General features: G+C 47.2%; 1 protein-coding gene across 1 annotated transcript in view; it reads right to left on the bottom strand.

Moving 5' to 3' along the window:
• Positions 1-4,360: 4,360 nt before the first annotated feature.
• The window catches only part of Chmp4b (charged multivesicular body protein 4B), a 40,298-nt gene continuing 25,227 nt past the window's right edge, over positions 4,361-19,431 (bottom strand). The window contains exons 2-5 of the mRNA XM_034496175.1: positions 8,987-9,164; positions 7,352-7,466; positions 6,182-6,308; positions 4,361-5,205 (exon numbers count right to left, since the gene is read on the bottom strand). Of these exons, the coding sequence (XP_034352066.1) occupies positions 5,141-5,205; positions 6,182-6,308; positions 7,352-7,466; positions 8,987-9,164 (485 nt within the window). The 3' untranslated portion in view covers positions 4,361-5,140. The remainder of the gene's footprint in view (positions 5,206-6,181; positions 6,309-7,351; positions 7,467-8,986; positions 9,165-19,431) is intronic.

Below are 19,431 nucleotides of genomic sequence, written 5' to 3'. Positions count from 1 at the left end.
CCCATCATCCACAGCAGTCTCAACTATGTTAAAAGTCCAGATTTCAAGGTCTCTTCTGAGATTCATCCAATCACTTAACTGTAATCCCCAAAGCAAGAAAGGAAACCAGCTGGGCAAACTCCAAACTCTGCATCTCTACGTCTGATGTCAAAGCACTCTTCAGATCTCCAACTCCTTTTTCATCTTTGTTGACTGGAACAAACTTCTTTCTCCTGGGCTGGTTCCACTCCCTGTTAGCAGCTTTCCTCAGCAGATAGCCCACGGCTCTGGCATCTCCAACATCTTGGGGTATCCAAGGCAACTTCAATGTTACAGCTTCTTGTTTCAATGTCTGGGATCCACACATGATCTTCTGGGCTCCTCCAAAGGACTAGCATCACTTCTCCAGCTCTGCCCTCCGTAGCACTCTAAGCTCAGGTTGATCCACTCCATTGCTGTTCTTGGTGATCACTCCATGGTACTGGCATCTCCAATACGCTGGGGTCTTTCGATGCAACCAGGCTTCACCAATAGCCTCTCACAGGCTCTCTTCATGGTGCCAAGCCTCAACTTCTTTGCATGACCCCTTCAGTCCTGGGCCGTCAACTGCAACTGAGACTGCACCTTCTCCAGTGGCCTTCCATGGCCTTTCACAGTGCCAAGCCTTAGCTGCAGTTCATGGCACCTTTATGCCCTCAAAAACAGTATCACCTGGGTGACTCTTACATATTACCAAGTACAGCTGCAGCACGAGGTACAACCTTGACTATCTCTGGAACACAGCTTCTTTGTGCTCTCAGAAAACACTTTTCAGATTTCACTCACTGATGCTGGTCTCTTCTTAATCACTGCTAATCTCTTAGCTCCAGCTAACCAGCATCAATTGTCCCCTCTATCTTTCACTCTAAAGCCAGAGACACATGGCTGAAGCTGCCAAGTTCTGTTGCTTGCTGGCTGTGGCTGGAACATGGACCCCTTGTTCTACTACATTATAACCAGCTTTCTGTTTTCCAACTCCTTCACTGCCTAAACTTGGCTGTCCTGGATCTTGCTCTGTAGATTGACCTTGAACTCAAGAGATCTGCATGAGTCTGTCTCCTGTAATGGTGGTGTTAAAGGCATGTACCACCATGCCTAGACTTAAATTTTTCCACCTAGAACCTGTTCTGTTTAAGGCTGGCCTTGAACTCAGAGATCTGCTTGCCTTTGCTTCCCGGGATTAAAGGCTTATACTGCCAAACCTGGACCTAAATTTAGTTGGGTGGGATCTTGCCCCAAGGTTACCACTCCCTTAATCAATTTAATATCCTTGAACACAGGATTCAGGTCCATTTCATTTTCTGGTGTCCCTTTAATACTCGAACCATATATTTTGTATTTTTCCTTTCTAAGTGTGCTATGCTTGCACAAAATGCTCTTTATGAGACTTAACCAGAGAACAAAGTCTGTTGGGCTTTTTTGAGACTTCCTTTGTCAATGCAATTAATATACATCTCTTTACCTGAGCTTGAGGTAGACTCTCAGACAAGGTCAAAAAGCAGCCACACTCTTCACCAAAATACCACAAAAACATTCTCTATGCCACAAACTGAAATTCTTCTCCTCTGAAACCTCTTGGGCCAAGTCTGTACAGTTAAAAATTCCTCTCAGTAACAAAGTCTTCCATATTCCTACTAGGACAGCCCATTAAGCCCCACTTAAAGGATTCCAAATCCGAAGTCCCAAAAAACACATTTTGCAAAACAAAAGCATGGTCAGGCCTATCACAGCAATACTCCAGTCCCTGGTATCAACTTCTGTCTTAGGGTTTTACTGCTGTGAACAGACATCATGACCAAGGCAACTCTTACAAGGACAACATTTAATTGGGGCTGGCTTACAGGTTCAAAGGTTCAGTCCATTATCATGAAGGCAGGAGCATGGCAGCATCCAGGCAGGCATGGTGTGGCAGGAGCTAAGAGTTCTGCATCTTTATCTGCAGGCCTCTAAGAAAAGACTCACTTCCAGGAAGCTACGATGAGGGTATTAAAGTCCATGCCCACAGTGACACACCTACTCCAACAAGGCCACACCTCCTAATAGTGCCACTCCCTGGGCCAAGTTTATACAAACCATCTCAGATACTCTGGGACAGTAAAGCCTATCTGCAGCCTTAGCAGGAAATCCTAATAGACTCCTTCGTCTACATCCTGTCTCCCAGACTCCCTTGCAGTAGGAATGAGCCATGTTAAGTCACAACCCATGAGACACAGTAATAATATGTGTGTAATCTTATGGGCTCTGTTAACACAGGCAGAGGTGAAAGCAAGGCCAGATGTCAATCTTCCCACTGTTTCTCTGGAGCAGAGTGTGACCTAGGGTAGCTCATGGACCAGAGGCAGCAGTCTAAGGAAAAGGCCCATGTGCCTAGGAAGAGCAGGAGGCAAAGCATTTTTTTGTTTTGTTTTGAAGCAGGGTCTCTCTATGCAGCCCTGGATGTCCTAGAACTGTCTACATAGGTCAGGCTGGCCTCAAACTCACAGAGATCCTCCTCCCTCTACTTCCTGAGTGCTGGGATTAAAGGCATGTGCCACACCTGGCTGTTCTTGTTGTATTTGAGATAGTCTCACTACTACACACACAACAAGCTAGCCTTGAGCTTGTCTTCCTACTGCTGGAATTAGTTATGTGCCACCACAACGGCAAGAGCTTTGTTCCTAAGAACACAGCTGAGCCAATGAACCCTAACACTTCATCAAGACTTCCTGTTCTGAGATCAACCTGTAAGATCCTTCAAGGGCAGGTGCTCTGTTGCATGTAAACCCAAGTTCCTACACAGAGTAGATGCTCAAAAAAAAAAAAAAATACCTGAACACATTTAAAATAAGTGTCATTGTTCTGTGCTGGCTGTCTTCTGTTGCTTGTACCCAAAGTATCTAGTACAATAACATCTTTTCAGGCCTGAGAACTTCCTAAGCACAAAAAACTTCTAGACACTGGTGAGCACTATGCCCCACAGACCCAGGCACAAGGTATATGTGTCATAGAAATAAACACCTTTTTCTTGGAGGAAGTCCAGACACTGCCCTGGACTAGTCTCTGAGCCTGTCAGAGCTGAGAGGTGTCTAGAAGCTCCATTCACTCAGACCTAGGGAGAGAAGTCCTAGGCAGCTGGAAAGACTCAAGAAAGGCTGTTCTGGTTTCCCCACATCAAAGGATGCTTGGGAGCCCCGGTCCAGTTGGCAGAGAGACCCTGGCAAGCAGAGCTTGTGACATTAGCCAAACCCAATCTCTCCCAAACCAGGAAATTTCAACTCAGCCATCAAGTCTCAATTCTGAGTCTGACAACCAGGAAGGTAAGAAGCAGGGTATGATCTGTTTCATACAAAGGACATGAGACCTAGGGAACTGTGGGGTTTGGACGAGAATGGCTCCCTTCAGTTCTTCCCTAGGTTTGAATGCTTAGTCCCTAGTTGGAAGAAGTGCCTGGGGAAAGATCAGGAGATGCAGCCTTGTTGAAGGAAGTATCCCACTGGGGTCAGGCTCTGAGGTTTCAAAAGCCCATGCTGGGCCCAATCTCTCTGCCTCTAAATTGTAGATTAGATGTGAGCTCTCAGCCACTGCTCTACCACCAGCCTGCCTGCCTGCTGCCACGCCCCCCACCATGACAGTCATGGACTCAAGTTCTGAAACTGTAAGCAAGTCCCCAGTCAAATGTTTAAAAGTTGACATGTGTCTCTTCAAAGCAAATAGAACACCGACTAAGACAGGAGAGTGGGTAGCTTGACCCAGGAACACTGAAAATAATATTCCACGGTGAACTCAAGACTGGTTTTAATCTTAGGACACTGAGAAGCTAGGGGAGTAGGGGTGACATCTCAACCCTGAACTTGACATCCAGGAAGAAGGAACGGGTGATCTACTTGGCTGGAGGAGAACGTCCGAAGCATCTGTCAGTTTCTCATGAGGGACAAGAATAAAGAAAAATGCAGAGTGGAAGGGTTGGGCCAAAGACACACAGTGACTCAGAGACCCAAATGGAGCCTCAGTGCATCAGTCCTTGGTCACCGCCCAACACACTTTCCTGCTCTGGGGACACACCACTGATGGGGCCATGGTTTCCAGCAGACATGGGCTCCCACAGGCATCGTCCTAGGTGCTGCTGGCAGACCAGGAGGGAAGGTTCTGGGGCTGCACAAGAACCAACTCTCCGAGAGTAGACCTAGACAGTCCCAGGCTAAGTGGGGCCACAGCTGTGGCCTCCAGGGTCTTGAGGTTTCTAGAAGAAAGATCTGCCTTTCATAAGCCCTTCAGGTTTCCCCACACGACCCTGGACTAGTGCTGGCCTGGAAATGGTCAGCTCCCAAGGAAGGTGAGAGATTGACTGAACACAACAGCAATATGAAAATTAAATCAAGATATTTAATAGACAGTGCAAACCATAATCTCATCTGAATATAAATGTATGCACATGTTTCCAATGAGTTATGTATCAATTATCACAAACAGCAACGAGGACCTTAGAGCCAGGTTAGAAAACCGGAAGCTGGAGTTTAACTCTAACCATCTTATTTGCACACAAGAGAACACATCCATTTTAGATCCGTGTCACAAACTCCAAAAGACCAGGGGGCCAGGAGTGACAAGGGCCAAGGTGGTAGACAAGGGGCCAGTACACAGGTGACAAACAGAAGCACAGCTCTTGAGGGAGCCGAAACCAGATGTGTCATTACAGCTGAGAACAAGGAAAAGCCTATCTATGGCTTTTAAAAAACAACTTTTCTGCCAGTACCGTACACGTCTTACAGAGAGATGTGACAAGTCAGCTGACTTAAAGGACACGGATCGTTTCAACTGCAAATGGTCGACCCTCTCCACAGAGGACTCAGCAGTGGGGTTAGCGTAGTCCAGAAGCTCAGTGTTGGATTTGCAAATACAGTTTATTTTACAGAAATTCAACATTATAAACAGCAGGCACCTCCCACCCGCCCACCCCTCCCCCACCCACCCCTGGGCACAGACCATGCTATGCGAGAGTGAGCAGTGATGCGGCCTACTGCTTTGGGTGAGAGCTGAGCGATGGAGGTCACCTGCACCGCGTCCTGCCTGCCCTGCGCACGCACATGCCTGCCCGATGCACAGGCCACCAGAGTCCGTCTGGGCCCAGCCTCTGCTGGAACAGTTACATGGATCCGGCCCAGTTCTCCAATTCCTTCATGTCGTCGTCTTCCTCTTCCTTCTTCTTGGCTGTAGATACAGAAAAGATGCTTTCTGAAGCCTGGCTGGGAACTGGAGGCATGCCCCACTATGTACACACACACACACACACACACCCCTACAGCAGCTGGTCAGCAGGGTAACCACAGCAGGTGGGACTGTTTTATACTGAGGGTCCCTCCCAAGAGGTGCCATCCTTGCCAAGCTGACTCCACTTGGAGTTGCTGGAGCCATGCTCTGCTAGACTGCCTCTGACAGCAGAATAGGGGCTAAAGAGCCACTGAAGAGCCAGGGAGCTTTCCTCTTTACCATGGCAGAGGGGAGGAGGAGGGGGAGGGAGAGGGAAATGCCCTGTTCACACTCTGCTGACAGGCCCTTTGTTCCACTCTCGATTGGCAGTTCTGACTTTCTGGGAGCTCTGTGTGGAGCACTTCTGTGTGGAGTGAACACTTGGGGAGGGCAAGAGGGAGGAAATACAGGCAGGGAAATGAGGGTTTTACAGAAGCAGGTCTCCGACCAGCTAGAGCTGCTTCCTTCCCTGAGGCAAACAGCATGGGCTCCTAGCTGGGGCAAGACTTAAGTTCTCACAGCAGTGCACAGTGCCCAGAACGTTCCTGTATTTTGGTGGTAAGAAAAACCATTCTAGAATAGAGGCTCCTTTTTATTCTTTTCCAAACTTTTTAAAATTAAAAAACAATTACATCGGTTCCCTCATTCCTCCTCCCAAGCCCACATGGGACATGTAATGCCTGGAGACACGGTAGCTGATACACCTCTGTGTGGCGGTGACTGCTACTGGCATCTGGTGGGAAGTCAGCCCCACTGCCACCCCAGAATGATCTGGCTATGTCACCATGTTGAGGTCAGGGAATCCTGTTCTAGAGACACCAGCAAAAGACATACGACACCGGCACTGTGGCCATCACAACCCAGACTGAAATCAACTGACCATGAGATCACCCCCTTCACATGCGCCAGGGTGTGTCTTGACTGTGGGCACACTCACCGGGTTTGGATGGTAGGGCTACAGAGGGGACATTTGGTAGAGGGACTGTTTCGGGCCCACTGATCTCCAACAAATTCTTATCCAGCTCTTCTTGTTCAAGTTCCTCCAGTTCTGCCATGAGCTCATCCTGCAAAGGGAAGGAAGGAAGTGTGCTGAGACTCCCTGCAGCCACGCCTCCCCTTGATGCCCAGTGAGCCTTCTGAGGGGATCACTGGTGTGCACACACATCTGGGGTCCCATCTATGAGCTTCTTGGGAAGGACTGTATCTTTTCTTTCATTCCTTTTCAAGAGAAGTATCAGGTGCTGAACCCAGGACCACACATATGCTAGGTAAGTGTTTTACCACTGAGCTATGTACTCAGCCTTGTCTACCTTTTGAAATTTTGGGACAGGTTCTGTAACTGCCCAAGCTCTGTGGTTCAGGCTTGCTGTCCTCCCATCCCAGATTCCTGAGCTGCTAGATCAGAAGGCTGGACCTGATGAACCATTAGCCCAGGGCTGCTCCTCTCCGTTTTGTTTGTTAGTTTTTAAGTGTCTGGGTGCTTTGCTGGCATTTGTGTCTGTATGCTGTGTGCATGCAGTGCCCCCAACAGAAGGCATGGATCCCCTAGGGCTGGAGTCACAGAGAGCTGCTGGCTACAAAGTGGGTACCCACAACCCCTTCTAGCCTCCAGGGCATGCAAATCATGTACAGATATACATGCAGGCAAAACATCCAAAAACATAAAATAAAATATGTTTTCTTTCTTCTTCTTTTTTTAAGACAGGAGCTCACTGTCACTGTGAAAGCCCTGGAACTCTCTATGTAGACCACTTTGGCCTCTGCCTCCTGAGTGCTATGATTAAACGCATGTGCCACTATGCCAAGCATAAAATACATTAAAAAAAATTTTTTTTATTTTAAAGTCCAGAATCCAGCCAGATGGTGGTGGCATATGCCTTTAGTCCCTAGCACTTGGGAGGCAGAAGCAGGCAGGTATCTGTGACTTAGAGGCCAGCCTGGTCTACAGAGTGAGTTCTAGGATAGCCAGGGCTACACAGAGAAACCTTGGATCAAAAACCTAAACAAACAAATCCAGAACCCAAGGATGTACACACTGTGCCCTGTTGGTATCTGAGCCTGAAGTCTGTCACCCAGAGACACAGGTGACTTTCCTGGAGCCACTCACCTCGTCAAACTCTTCTCCAAAGCCCACAGGTTTGGAGATGGCTGTGGAAATCTCCTCTGCGAGTTCTTGCTGGTCAGCAATGTCCTGCATCAACTCGTCCACTTTATCAATGTCCCTTAAAATGAAGTGAACACGTTAGCATATACCTAGGACTGCTCTGAGCCCAGAGCGGACCCTCTACATACCACCTGCTTCTCAGCACACAGTAGCAAGTCTCCTCTAGAAAACGGCCCATTATTACTACCTTCCTCCTTCCCTTTAAAGTTGGGACTCAAGAGCTGGTGAGACAGCTCAGTCAGTTATGTGCCTGCTGGGCAAGCATGGTCATCAGCTCTTACTCCAGAGCCCACATAAAGGTGGAAGGAAAGAGCTGACTCTACAAAGTTGTCCTCTGACCACCCCTCCCCCACACCCACACCGGTGTAGGCACACACACTCAAAATAAATGTAAAATTGAGAATCAAAGAATCAAGCAGATGGAAGTGTCCTTAGCCATCACTTAGTCCAACACCCAAGGAAACGAGGCTTAGCAGACAGGTGGAGTCAAAGTCACCTCCCCCCACAAACACACATCAGAATTTGTACACATATCAGGTAAGATCCACTCAAGCTCCAAATAGGGTGACAACCACAGGACTTTAACTCCTGCACCAAGACCTCTTCTTCAATGCCCAAAGCAACTCTGAACAGGAGGGCAAACCAGAAAACATAGCCGAGTCACCTGAATAGCTCCTCTTCACACACGGTGTCACACACAGTTATCCAGGATGGTCTGTATACACTCTTACTATCCTTGGTTAAAGACATGAGGCCGTGGCCTGAGCAGCACCTCCCCCACCTCACTTATGGAGGCAATGCTCCTGCACCTCCTGTCTCTAGAGCAAAGAGCTTCAAGTTTTTCCAGCCCACTAACAAATATTTTAACGTGGTTCATAGAGACTGTTAATACTCGACTCCGCTTTAGAGCAGAGCAGCTCCAGGAGTGCGTAGAGGGGAATTGCTATGGGCAGGCCAGAAGCTGCACTCTGCAGATCCCTGTGCTAGCACATGGCTGAGCAGTCAAAGCAGCAAGGGCTCCAAGTCCCCCTCTGGGACAGCTCAAGTGTCAAAAGACTAAAAAAGGTGCAGTTTGTTCTTAGAAAGACCCTGCCATTTACAAGCAGAACCAGGCTGGTCTTGAGTCCGCAGGCCAGCTGCATGAGAAGTAACTGCCCTCATGGAAGGAAGGACTGCGTAGTGCAGGGACAGCACAGCCATAGCCTGAGAGAAGGGAGAGGCAAAAACCATCCCAGAGTGGACTCAGAACAGGTTCAAAGCCCTGGGAGGAAGCACAGATGCCAGGGCCCAGTCCTGTTCACACTCAGAATGCAGCAGCACAAGTGCTTTCCCTCGCTGGGACACAGGCTTCTCCAGTCTGATGAACAAAGGTGGCTGAGAAGACCTTCTCAGGACATTCCCAATTTGAAACTTTGCCTGTCACAATAACCTAGAACCAGGTGAAACAAGAAGACAACTCTCCTGTTCTTTCCTAAGCTCTATGTGGAACTAAAGGTGGCACAATCCACTCAAGCTCCAACAAGGGTGACACCATGGCAACCTTCCCCTGCAGACACCGCTCCCCGCAGTGGCACATACATGTTGTCGTGGGCAGCCTTCATGGCCTTGGCGGCGTAGCCCATGTTCTTGAGCACCTCCGTGTTGGTGTTGGCATTCTCTAGAGCCTCCCGCTGGAACTCGATGGTTGACAGGGTGCCATCAATCTGTGCCAGCTGCTTCTCATACCTCTTCTTGCGCTTCAGAGCCTGCAGGGCCGCTAGAGGGAAGAAAGTAAACTTGAGGGCATGGCCTGGTATGATGTAAGAGAGGACACAGAGCCCTTCTTCTCCCAAGAGTCCACGCCTCAGCTGTAGCCTCCTCTGTAAGACGGCTAATAACATCTACCCAGGAGCACATTCAACTTTGTAAGAAAACACGCAAAGTTCAAAGACAAATTCAAAGTTCAAAGACAAATTTAAATTCTCTGGCAACCACATCTGCTGCAAAAATCAAAGTATGGACAGGCCCTCAGAGTAAGAACATGTTTCAGGGTCAAACTACAGCTCACAGGCAGAGGTTAAAAGGCTTAGTTTCCCCGCTACATTCACTGTGAGGAGTGAATAGGGCCTAGCATACAGAGCAGCCTAGCACAGAGTGGCTTAGCATACAGAGTGGCTAGCACACAAAGCTGCCTAGCATATTAGTAAAGCAGGTATCACATCCAAAAAACCCTAGATCTAATTATTATAAAGCACCATTCCATACCAACTAAATGACAAAAATAACAATTGACTGTAGCAAATACTAGATGAGTTTGGGTTAAAATGTTATGCCATACAAAAGCCAACAATCCTGTAAACTGTTCTACTCTGAAAGTAAGACAGCAGCAGAGCAGAGCATACAGCACAGTGCTCTGACCAGTAATTTCTGTCTGGAAGTTAAATGAACAGAACTTGAGAGCCACATGCCTAGAGATGGCCAGTGCTCCATTCTCTAATAAGAAACACACAACACAACTTCAGATGGGCCTCCTGCCATGGACAAATCTGGAAGGAGTTTGACCATTTGGTCAGATCGATGACCTCTGCTTTCTTAGCTCTCAGTCTGTATAGAAATAGATCATTTTGTCTGAGGTCCAGTCAAGACAAGCGATTCAATAAGGCAAATCTATCTATGGCAGAGCTAGGACCAAACTGCATCTCCCCACTGAAACCCAGACTCCTTCCCCTTACAGTCTGGAAAAGCAGCCCAGCAGGCTCTAGCAGAAGGAGCGGCTGGACTGGGCTGCATCAAGGGAAGCTGCACTTTTGTGCACCCTTGTAAGCTTGCACGCTTGTAAGCATGCTCCCTCGTACAGGAGAGGGGCACCAATGCCATCTCACAGGCTGCAGCTCACAATCACTTGCTCTACACAAGTGGTTTCTCTGTATGTCACACAAGGTAACATATTCTTTCCACTTCCAGTGTGTACCTTACAGCCTGCATGACGCATGCTTCATAGGATAGCTATAAACACCAAGACATAACTGTGAAGTTACTTGAAACACTGTAAGATTATTTTATTTATTTATTTATTTATTTATTTATTTATTTATAACTCTGTTGTGCACTTCTCCACTGAGATCTTTGTAGATAACAGCACTGTGTCCAAATGGCTGGAGGCTGAAGACACATGACTGTCAGCCCAGGCATCTGTCCTAAGAACCACTTGCCAAGAACAATGGTTTGGCCTCCTCAAAAAAAAAAAAAAAAAAAAAAAAAATTTTGTTTTTTGAGATGGTTTTTCTCTGTGCAGCCCTGGCTGCCCTTGAACTTACTCTGTAAACTGGGCTGGCCTCGAACCCAAAAATCTAACTGTAACTCTGCCTCCTGAGTGCTGGAATTAAAGGTGTATGCCATCATGCCAGGCATGATTAGAACATTTAAATTGATTAAGACTGAGGGCATAATCCAATGGCAGGGCATGCATGGGCCTGGGCTCAACCCCTAGCACTGCAGTTAATCCAATGGCAGGGCATGCATGGTGCCCCAGGCTCAACCCCTAGCACTGCAGTAAAGCCAACTCCCTCAGAGAGAGGAACAGAATGGTGGTTTTCAACCTGTCATGTAGCAGACATTTACATTACAATTCATAACAGTAGCAAAATATGTTATGAAGCAGCCTCAAAAAATGTTATGGTTGGAGATCACCACAGCATGAGGAACTGCACTAAAGGGCCACAGCATTAGGAAGGCTGAGAACCTGAAACAAACAAGAAGAGCAACGCACTGCCCCTCATTAAAGTTTGAAAAGCTACTGGATCCGCTTAGAATAACTGAAAGGGCCAACCCGGCACTTTGTTGAACATCCTCACATGTGCGCTGTGTCAGTGCCTCAGAACAGCAACCTTACAAAGTTTCAGCAGATGAGGAAACTGAAGTTCAGAGCAGTTCTGCTCCTCAGCCCAGGATCTCCAGTAAGGAACTTACACAGGGTGTGGGATCCAAAGCCAACACTGTGCCACTCTGTTCAGCCTCCCACTTCATCAAAACAGAAGGCTCCTGCCCTGGAGGGAGTCACCCTGCCCAGTAACAAGTGTCCAAGGAGAATAAATCCAATCACTTCTGTTTTAAAACTTTCCATAGCTCTCTCTGTCCACACTACAGCTTCTATCTGCCCTCAGGGTCCTGCCTAGGCAAGGGATGGATTTCCTCCATAAGTGTAGTCCTGGGGACCCTAGTCCCTGGCTGGACCTGCCATCTTCAACAACCATGGCAACAGGAAGTTATCCTGAGAGAGGCCCTTAGGTCAGCTATGCCTAGGGCTACTTCACTTGTGACAGAAACCCCATCCCTCATCCAGTGAGGTCTTGTCTGAGAAGGCCTGACCTCTCACAGCTGCTCCTTTCTCAGATCCTACCTCCTAGCCATCCCAAGGCCTCAGGGATCGAACGAGAATAGAACTCATCTACAAAAGAATCAGGAATGTAGCTCCATGGCTGAGTACCTGTTTAAGCTCTAGTACCAAGGGACAGGGATACACACACACACACACACACACACACACACACACACACACACACACACACACAGAGCTACAGAACATTCTGGCATCTAAGAGGCTGTCTGTGTGGTAGTCATTTCCTTATGTCAATCAATCCTCCAGCACCCTGCCTGTCATGGTATAGAAACTCCAGATCCCAGCCTAACAGGAAGACCTGGGCGCCAAAAAAGGGAAACACTGTCCAGGGACATCTTCTGTTATGTGCACAGGGGACAGCTAAGCCACTCCCAACTCTTGCCTACTGTTTGCCAATACCACAAACTCAAAAGTGACTTCAAGTAATTCCTAAATGGTTCTATCCATCTTTGTAGACCAACAACTAATACTGGACTAGTATGCAGTTAGTTAATATATACCAAGTTGAATCTTTAATTTCATGTATTTTATTGTGTTTGCATATACGAACGGTCCTATCCTAACACCTACATAAGGTAGTTATGTAAGGTGTACTAAATTCACTTTTTATTTAATGATACTGTCCACTTACAATGAGCTTATCAGTGTAACTGGAGGGACATATATGTTTTTATACAGGAGTCTTCCAGTGGGGTATACCTCTCCCTGTCTTCTTGGTTCATACAACAGGATCTCTTGCAAGCCCCTCATTATAAGGTAAGTATGCAAAAACTAAGGAACAGTCCCCAGCAAACACCCTAGCCTCCAGGGTCATCCTCCTTCTGCAGACTCAAAAGGCTTAGCTTAGAAGGCAGTGGCTCCCCCAGGCTGGTGTGTGGCAGGGACTGTGGATTGTTTTTCTCTCCTACCCCATCTAACGTCTGCATTCTTCAACTACTTGACAGCTACCGAAGAAAGGTTACACTCAGAGAAACCCCCCAAATATGTTTCGCAAATAAAGCAACCCATTTGGTCAGCACTGGCCCACAAGAACACCTGCAAACACAGGCATCATCCACTTCATTTCCTACACCTCACAGACGTGGGAGCTTAGTGGAGGGGACCCAGGGAACCTGGTGTTCCATGGCCCAGTGACACACTTCTTTCTGAACACTGTCAAGAAAAACTCCCTTCATTCCACCTGGATAGCTATTTAAGGTAGGGAGTTTGAGACAACTTATACTATAGTTTAGGCTGGCTTGGAATTCACTGAATAGTCCAGTTTGGCCCTGAACTCTCAGCAATCACCCTGTCTCAGCCTCTCACGTGCTGACAGGATTATAGGTATGAGCCACTATACCCAGCTCTAACCAGATTTCCAACCAGACTTGCTTTTCTACATAGCCAAAGTCCATAGAGCCCAAGCCCAGTATTTACATAAATAAATACAAACTGGCTTGTAATGGCTTGCCAGCCTCCCCAAATTCTGGATGGCTGGATTAAAGAAACAAGTTGGAGGCTAAGGAACAGTTGTTCATCAAAGACAAGTCTTCAGAGAGGAAGCGTTTAAGAAGTCCATCTTCTGCTCCAGAGCTGAGGGTCATATGTAAACACACTGGCTCTAATAGCCTAAATTTAACCATACTAACAGAAGTTTAAGAAGCTTTTAGATGAGAAAAAGTCTGTGAAATCTCCATATTTAATTATGCCTTTGCCAGTTCCAACAGAGTAATTACAGCAGCAATTACAGAATCTAATAACCAGCTTTATTGGCTCTGAAAGCTGAAGCAAAAGCAACTGCAACCATGTTGAAATAAACATTGGTCTCCAGACAGTTGCTTCATTAGACCTCCTAACAGCTATTTAAAAGACAGCATGCAAGAGATGCCCTAAGATGCAGAGCGACTGGTAGAGAAGCATTCACTCAGGACTAGAAACCTCTTCTACAAGGCATTCGGCAATGACCACATTGGACTGTGTCAGTTCAGTTCAACTAGAGAGGATTTCCCTTCTTCTAGGCCAAGGTCAACTAGATTCTCCTAGAAGAGAGGTCTGCCTGCTCTGATGACTCTACATTCAGTATAGGTGAGACAGCCCAAAGCTTCTCACTAGATGTGGAGAAAGCATGCCTACACACTCCCTATGGGCTGAGAGCCTCAGCATGGAAAAGGGGGTGTTCAGGAACCAGCTCTCATATAATGAATGGCAGGCAGTGTCTGCAGTCCTTCTAAAAGTTAGGATCTACACCCAGGGAAGTAAGATACGGTGGGGGGAGGGGTGTGTGCACTGCTTTCCCAATCAGCACAAATCACAAAGCAAACAACAGCACACTCCAGAGGGTATTTCCCCAGAAACGCAGCGAGCCACAGGCAGCTCAGGAGGCTTGCTTCATCGACTCTAGCCATCTTTGAAGGGTTCTTGCCTCACTGTGCTGCAAATGAAGACTTTCTGAGAACCCTGAGCTAGGAGACCACAACTAGGTATCAAAGCACTGGCTGTTTTACTGAAAGCAGGGCAGGGGCTCATCTGTCATCTGTCCTATGTATGAAAGCAAGACAAAGCATGAAAGTCAAACATCACAATTATCCAAAGCCCAACACCCTCTTCTATTAGCTATCTAGAAGCGAGTGTTGGATCCCCTGGAGCTAGAGACAAGGTGGTGATCGGCCCAGTGTGAGTCAGTGCTGGGACTTGAGCTCTAGTCCCTGGCAAGAACAGTCCTTACCTGTGGAACCATCCCCAGCTCCCCTCACCTCGGCTCTAAATTCTGCCCTTTGCAAATCTTATTTAAGATTTCTGCTGACCCGTAGAAGAACTGAAAACTAACTTGCTTTCCTAAGTCCTCAGAAGAAGAAGAGGCCAGTCACGGTGGATTACATATGTACTCCCATGCTGGCCTGGGTAACAGAATAAGGCCCTGTTTGAAGAAAACAAATCAGAAAAAACCACAGAGTTATCATTTGACTAAGGTCAGGGGTATTTTGTCTGAGTAGGTGCTACAATCCTGTCAGACTGGGTCACTTCTCATTCTCCTACCCTGCATAGAGGCAGCAGGACCAGCTTGGGCTTTAAGTGAACAAAAAACTCCTCAGAAGCCAGGTCCAGTGACAATGGGATTGGTCAGCAGGCAACAGCCTGGCGATCTGAGTTAGATCGAGAGGATCCACAAGGTGGAAAGACAGAAATCCTTTCCTACAAGTTGACCTCCCTCTCTAACAAATGTAACTTTTTTTTTTTTTTTAAATTTCAGAAGCCAAAATATACCTTTAAAGCCCAGACAGGCTGCTTTGTTTCAGACTCACACCAGCCATGGGATGATATCCTGACATTGCTGTATTTATTCCCACAGCTGGGGAGTTCAGGCCAGAAGCACAGGCATGTGCTTCCAAGCAGCCTCATTCTCGTGATGTACCTCCCTGCTCCCCTAAATGCTCTCTATGGCCTGGAGCTAATGCACACCATTGAGAGATGGTAAAGTAAGTACTTGCATATGACCAGGAAATGGGAGTCCAAAACCCTGCTGACTTCATCAGCAAACACACAGCGAGTACAGTACTCTCTGCAACGGAGATTCTAGAGGGGAAAAAAAAGCCTCTTATCCGTTTAACACAGACAAAGAGGAAAGAAATAAGCCTCACAATTAACAACCTTACAGAATGCTGAACCACCCAGAGGCATTGAAATGGCACACTGTGTGCTCTGTGTAAAACTGGATGAGACACCAGCATGGTCTAGCAAGCAGGATCTGCCGGCTTACAGCATGTTAAAACAATGGTCTAGGGGTCCAGGGGCCAGCTTCCTGGTCCAGCCTCACCATTATCACAATGAGCCAATTGCTTGACCTCACTAATCCTCATGGTGACAACACCAATCTCAAGAGGTTATTGTGCTGGTCAAAATTAGACACGTATGTGACATGCTGAACATAGAGTCTGACATGCAGTAAGTGCTCAGAAAATGTCTGTCATTGGTGTGTGTGACTGCAGAACTTTCTGGTCAGAGCCTGTTTTAACAGGAAAATATAATCATCAGCCCCAAGATAAAAACAAAACAAAACAAAACAAAACAGTGTACATGTGCACACACAGACACAGACACGTCAATACCTGTAAATAGTATACATGTGCACACACAGACATAGACACGTCAGTCAATACCTGTAAACATAGCTTGGACCTGAGGAGTGGTGGCGCACGCCTTTAACCCCAGTACTTGGGAAGCAGAGGCAAGTGAATCTGAGTTCAAGGCCAGCCTGGTCTACACAGTGAGTTCCAGGACAGCCAGAGCTACATAGAGAAACCCTGTTTTGAAAAACAAAACCCAGGGGCTGGAGAGATGGCTCAGTGGTTAAGAGCACTGACTGCTCTTCCAGAGGTCCTGAGTTCAATTCCCAGCAACCACATGGTGGCTCACAACCATCTGCAATTAGATCTGACGTCCTTTTCTGGCTTGCTTGCCTGAAGACAACTGCAGTGTACTCATATATGTAAAATAAATAAGTAAAATCTTTAAAAAGAAAAAAAAAAGAAAAACAAAACCCAGACAAACCTTACAGCTTGGGAATAAACAAGTTCTTTCTGCATAAGCATGAGTAGCTGGGCTCTGACCCCAGCAAGCACATAAAACTCCAGATGCGTGCACCTGTAGCCTGGTGCTGCAGAGATGAAGGGTGGTGGATCCTTGGAGATCATGGCCAGGTAGCCTAGCTAAATCAGTCAACACTAGGTTCAGAGAGGATCCTGCCTCAAAAACTAAGGTGGAACTTAACTAAGGAAGAAACCTGACACCGACCTCTGGCCTCCACATCCTGTGCACACACACCAGCACACACCAGCACACATCCACACCCACGCCCACACACGCAGCACATACAAAAGCATCTTATCACTGGTGCCAATACCAGCATAAGCTCTCCAAACCCTTAGCTAAGTTAATTAGCACTAGGACATAAAGGGATCATGGGGCTTGCTACTACCAAAAGGATTCTGGCCCTGATGCTGAGCAAGAGACAGGCCACGTTACTAATAGACCACTCTGAATGTGAGAGTGGCACTAACACTTTCATGGTCAAAGAGAAAGATAATCTCTAAGAGAATACTGGATACAAGGGGCATTCACTCCATACTGCTTACTTCTTTCTCTTCTCCCTCTTTCCTGGCCTTACCCAACATACTCTCCAGGATGACAGGTGTCATGATTGGCAATTTACATGCTTATTGGTACTTTTGGGGAGGGGGAGAAGCAGTTGTTGGTCATCTACTATCCTCCCAGTGACCCCGTAGGTAGGCATTATTATTGTCTTAATAGATTAGGATACTGAGGCACAAAGAGTCCAAGGCACACACAGAGGCAGGGATACAGCTCACAGCCTAGTGTACACCATGCCCCGGGTTCTATCCCCGGAAGCCCAGAAACCAGGTGTAGTGGTGCAGGCCTATAATCCGAGCCAGAGGCAGGAGGATGGAAGTTCAAGGTCATCCTTGGCTACACAGCTAGTTGAGGTTTCCTGGGATACGGTGACACTTCATCTAAAAAAGGGAGGGAGGGGCTAGTGAGATGACAACACGAAAGATGCTTACTACCAAGCCTGATGACAGGAGTTCAGTCTCTGAGACCCAGATGGTAAAAGGAGAACCAATTCATACAGGTTGTCCGGACCTCTACCAGCACACTGGCATGTGAGTGCCCATGTGCATATACACACAAATCAGTGTAATATTACAAAAAAAAAAGTAGCAGGCAGAGAATCAAAACAGGCTGCCTATCTCCCTCCATGGAGAGAGACAGGCAGCTGGCCTGCTTCTGCTTCTGCTTCAGCCATCGCTTTGCCTTCTGCACCCAGACTCTGAAAGCTAGTTGTCTGGCACCAAGACGTCAGGGGAGGCTCAGTCTGCCCAGAAACAACCATCTGGCAACCCAAGACAGCAAGCAGTAAAATTCTCTGACTAGACAAAAAAATTACTTCCCAGTAGGTTGGTTTAAAAAAAAAAAATCATATGCTAAAGCCCAGTGCATTAACATCTCTCTCTCCGCATAGGTCAGTGCCTGAGCCGGCTAACAAGGGGAAATGAAGGTGTGCTCCTCTAGCCTCCCCACAGGCAGAGCCCACTTTTCTGTGTGACATGGAGGCAGTAGATGCCCAGGTAGGCTGGGTCTCATCCTTGCCTGTCAATCACTACCCTCAGTCCTCTTACCCTTCCCAAGGGTCTAAACTGACCTCTGCTCTGGGAGGCCAGAGCTCTGCTCTGGGGAAGAGCTTTGTTCTCAAACTGCCACATGCCCACACTTCTCTCTCCATGTCACTTCTCACTGGGATTCCTTCAACTCTGAAACCACAAGGTCCAGTGGTAAGGGACAGTGGGCCTGGCCATCCTGTGACTACACCTGGAGGGAGGTGGCAGAGACTGTAGAAGGAGACTGCTCTAGACTGTGATAAGCAATGGCCAAAGACACAAGGAAGGAGAGGCAGAGGGAAATCACCCACCAAAAGAAAGGGTTCAGAGGCCAGTGTGGCCGACAATCTACTACTCATAATAGAATAGGGTGGCTAATGTTTTCACACGGCTCTGCTGCATCAGGGTTCTGTCTGGGCAGGAAGAAGTAGGGCTTTTTGTTGTTGGTTTTGAGTTTAGGGACATGTGTGTGCTAGACAAGTGCTCTCCACTGAGCCACATATACCTGACCCAAAGGAGGTTCACTTCCCAAACATAGCAGGCAACCAGGAAGTAGCCTTGGTGATAACTCAGGACAGAACAGAGAACTAAGATCTTAGAAAGAACGTAGCCTAACCCTGACTACTGAGGATCTACCTAAAGCCAAGGTCCTTTCCTTTACTGCACTGAATTCCACTTAAACAACGCTCAGACGTTTAAACTGAGAACCTGTATAGCCCATGCATAGGTCCTGGATATTCCATGCCTTAATTAAAATGTGTCAAAGCCAGATGCTGTTCTCCCAGCACTCCTAAGTCTGAGGAAGGAAAATTTTGACTTGAAGGCCAGTGTGAATTTCAAAAATGAGACCCAGCCTCAAGGAAGGAAAACAAATTCATAAAAATCAACCGACGAATGCTTGCTATACAACTCACACCTGTAATCTCCACACTTGGGAGGCAGAAACAGTAAGACCAAGTTCAAGGTCATCCTCAGCTACACGGTAGGCTTAGTATCAGCTAGCTTACATGAGACCCTGTCTTAAAAAAAATAAAATAAAAAACAGACAAAAGGTCTTAATAAGTAAATTTACATTTATGTATTTTACCCCAAAATTCACATTTGGCACTTCCTCTGCAAATGCTATATATCTGGCAACATAGAGCCCACTCTGCAGCCTGGCACCAATCTGTTAGAGTGAAGTAGCAGCCAGCACTTACTTTTCCATCTATCTCTTGATTGTTTTGCGACATGGCCTCACTACATATAAGTTTCTGGCCTTGAATTCTTGATCCCCCTTGCCTCACAGTCTTTTAAACACTGGGGTTACAGGTGTGCACTATTCATGCCCAGCTTTAAAAGAGGCATGTACTTTCCCAGTTCACTACAGCCCGTCCACTCCCTGACAATTCTGAACATTTCGCTTACCTCTGGAGGAAGCAGCCTGCCTTCAGGCAGTTAAGGCTACATACAACTGAAAACAAGCTCAAGACCTTGCTAGAAGTCACAGCATT

The sequence above is a fragment of the Arvicanthis niloticus genome, chromosome 2 (genome assembly GCF_011762505.2).
Source record: "Arvicanthis niloticus isolate mArvNil1 chromosome 2, mArvNil1.pat.X, whole genome shotgun sequence".
In the NCBI taxonomy this organism is placed as follows: Eukaryota; Metazoa; Chordata; class Mammalia; order Rodentia; family Muridae; genus Arvicanthis; species Arvicanthis niloticus.
This window is presented reverse-complemented; position numbering and strand designations above follow the sequence as displayed.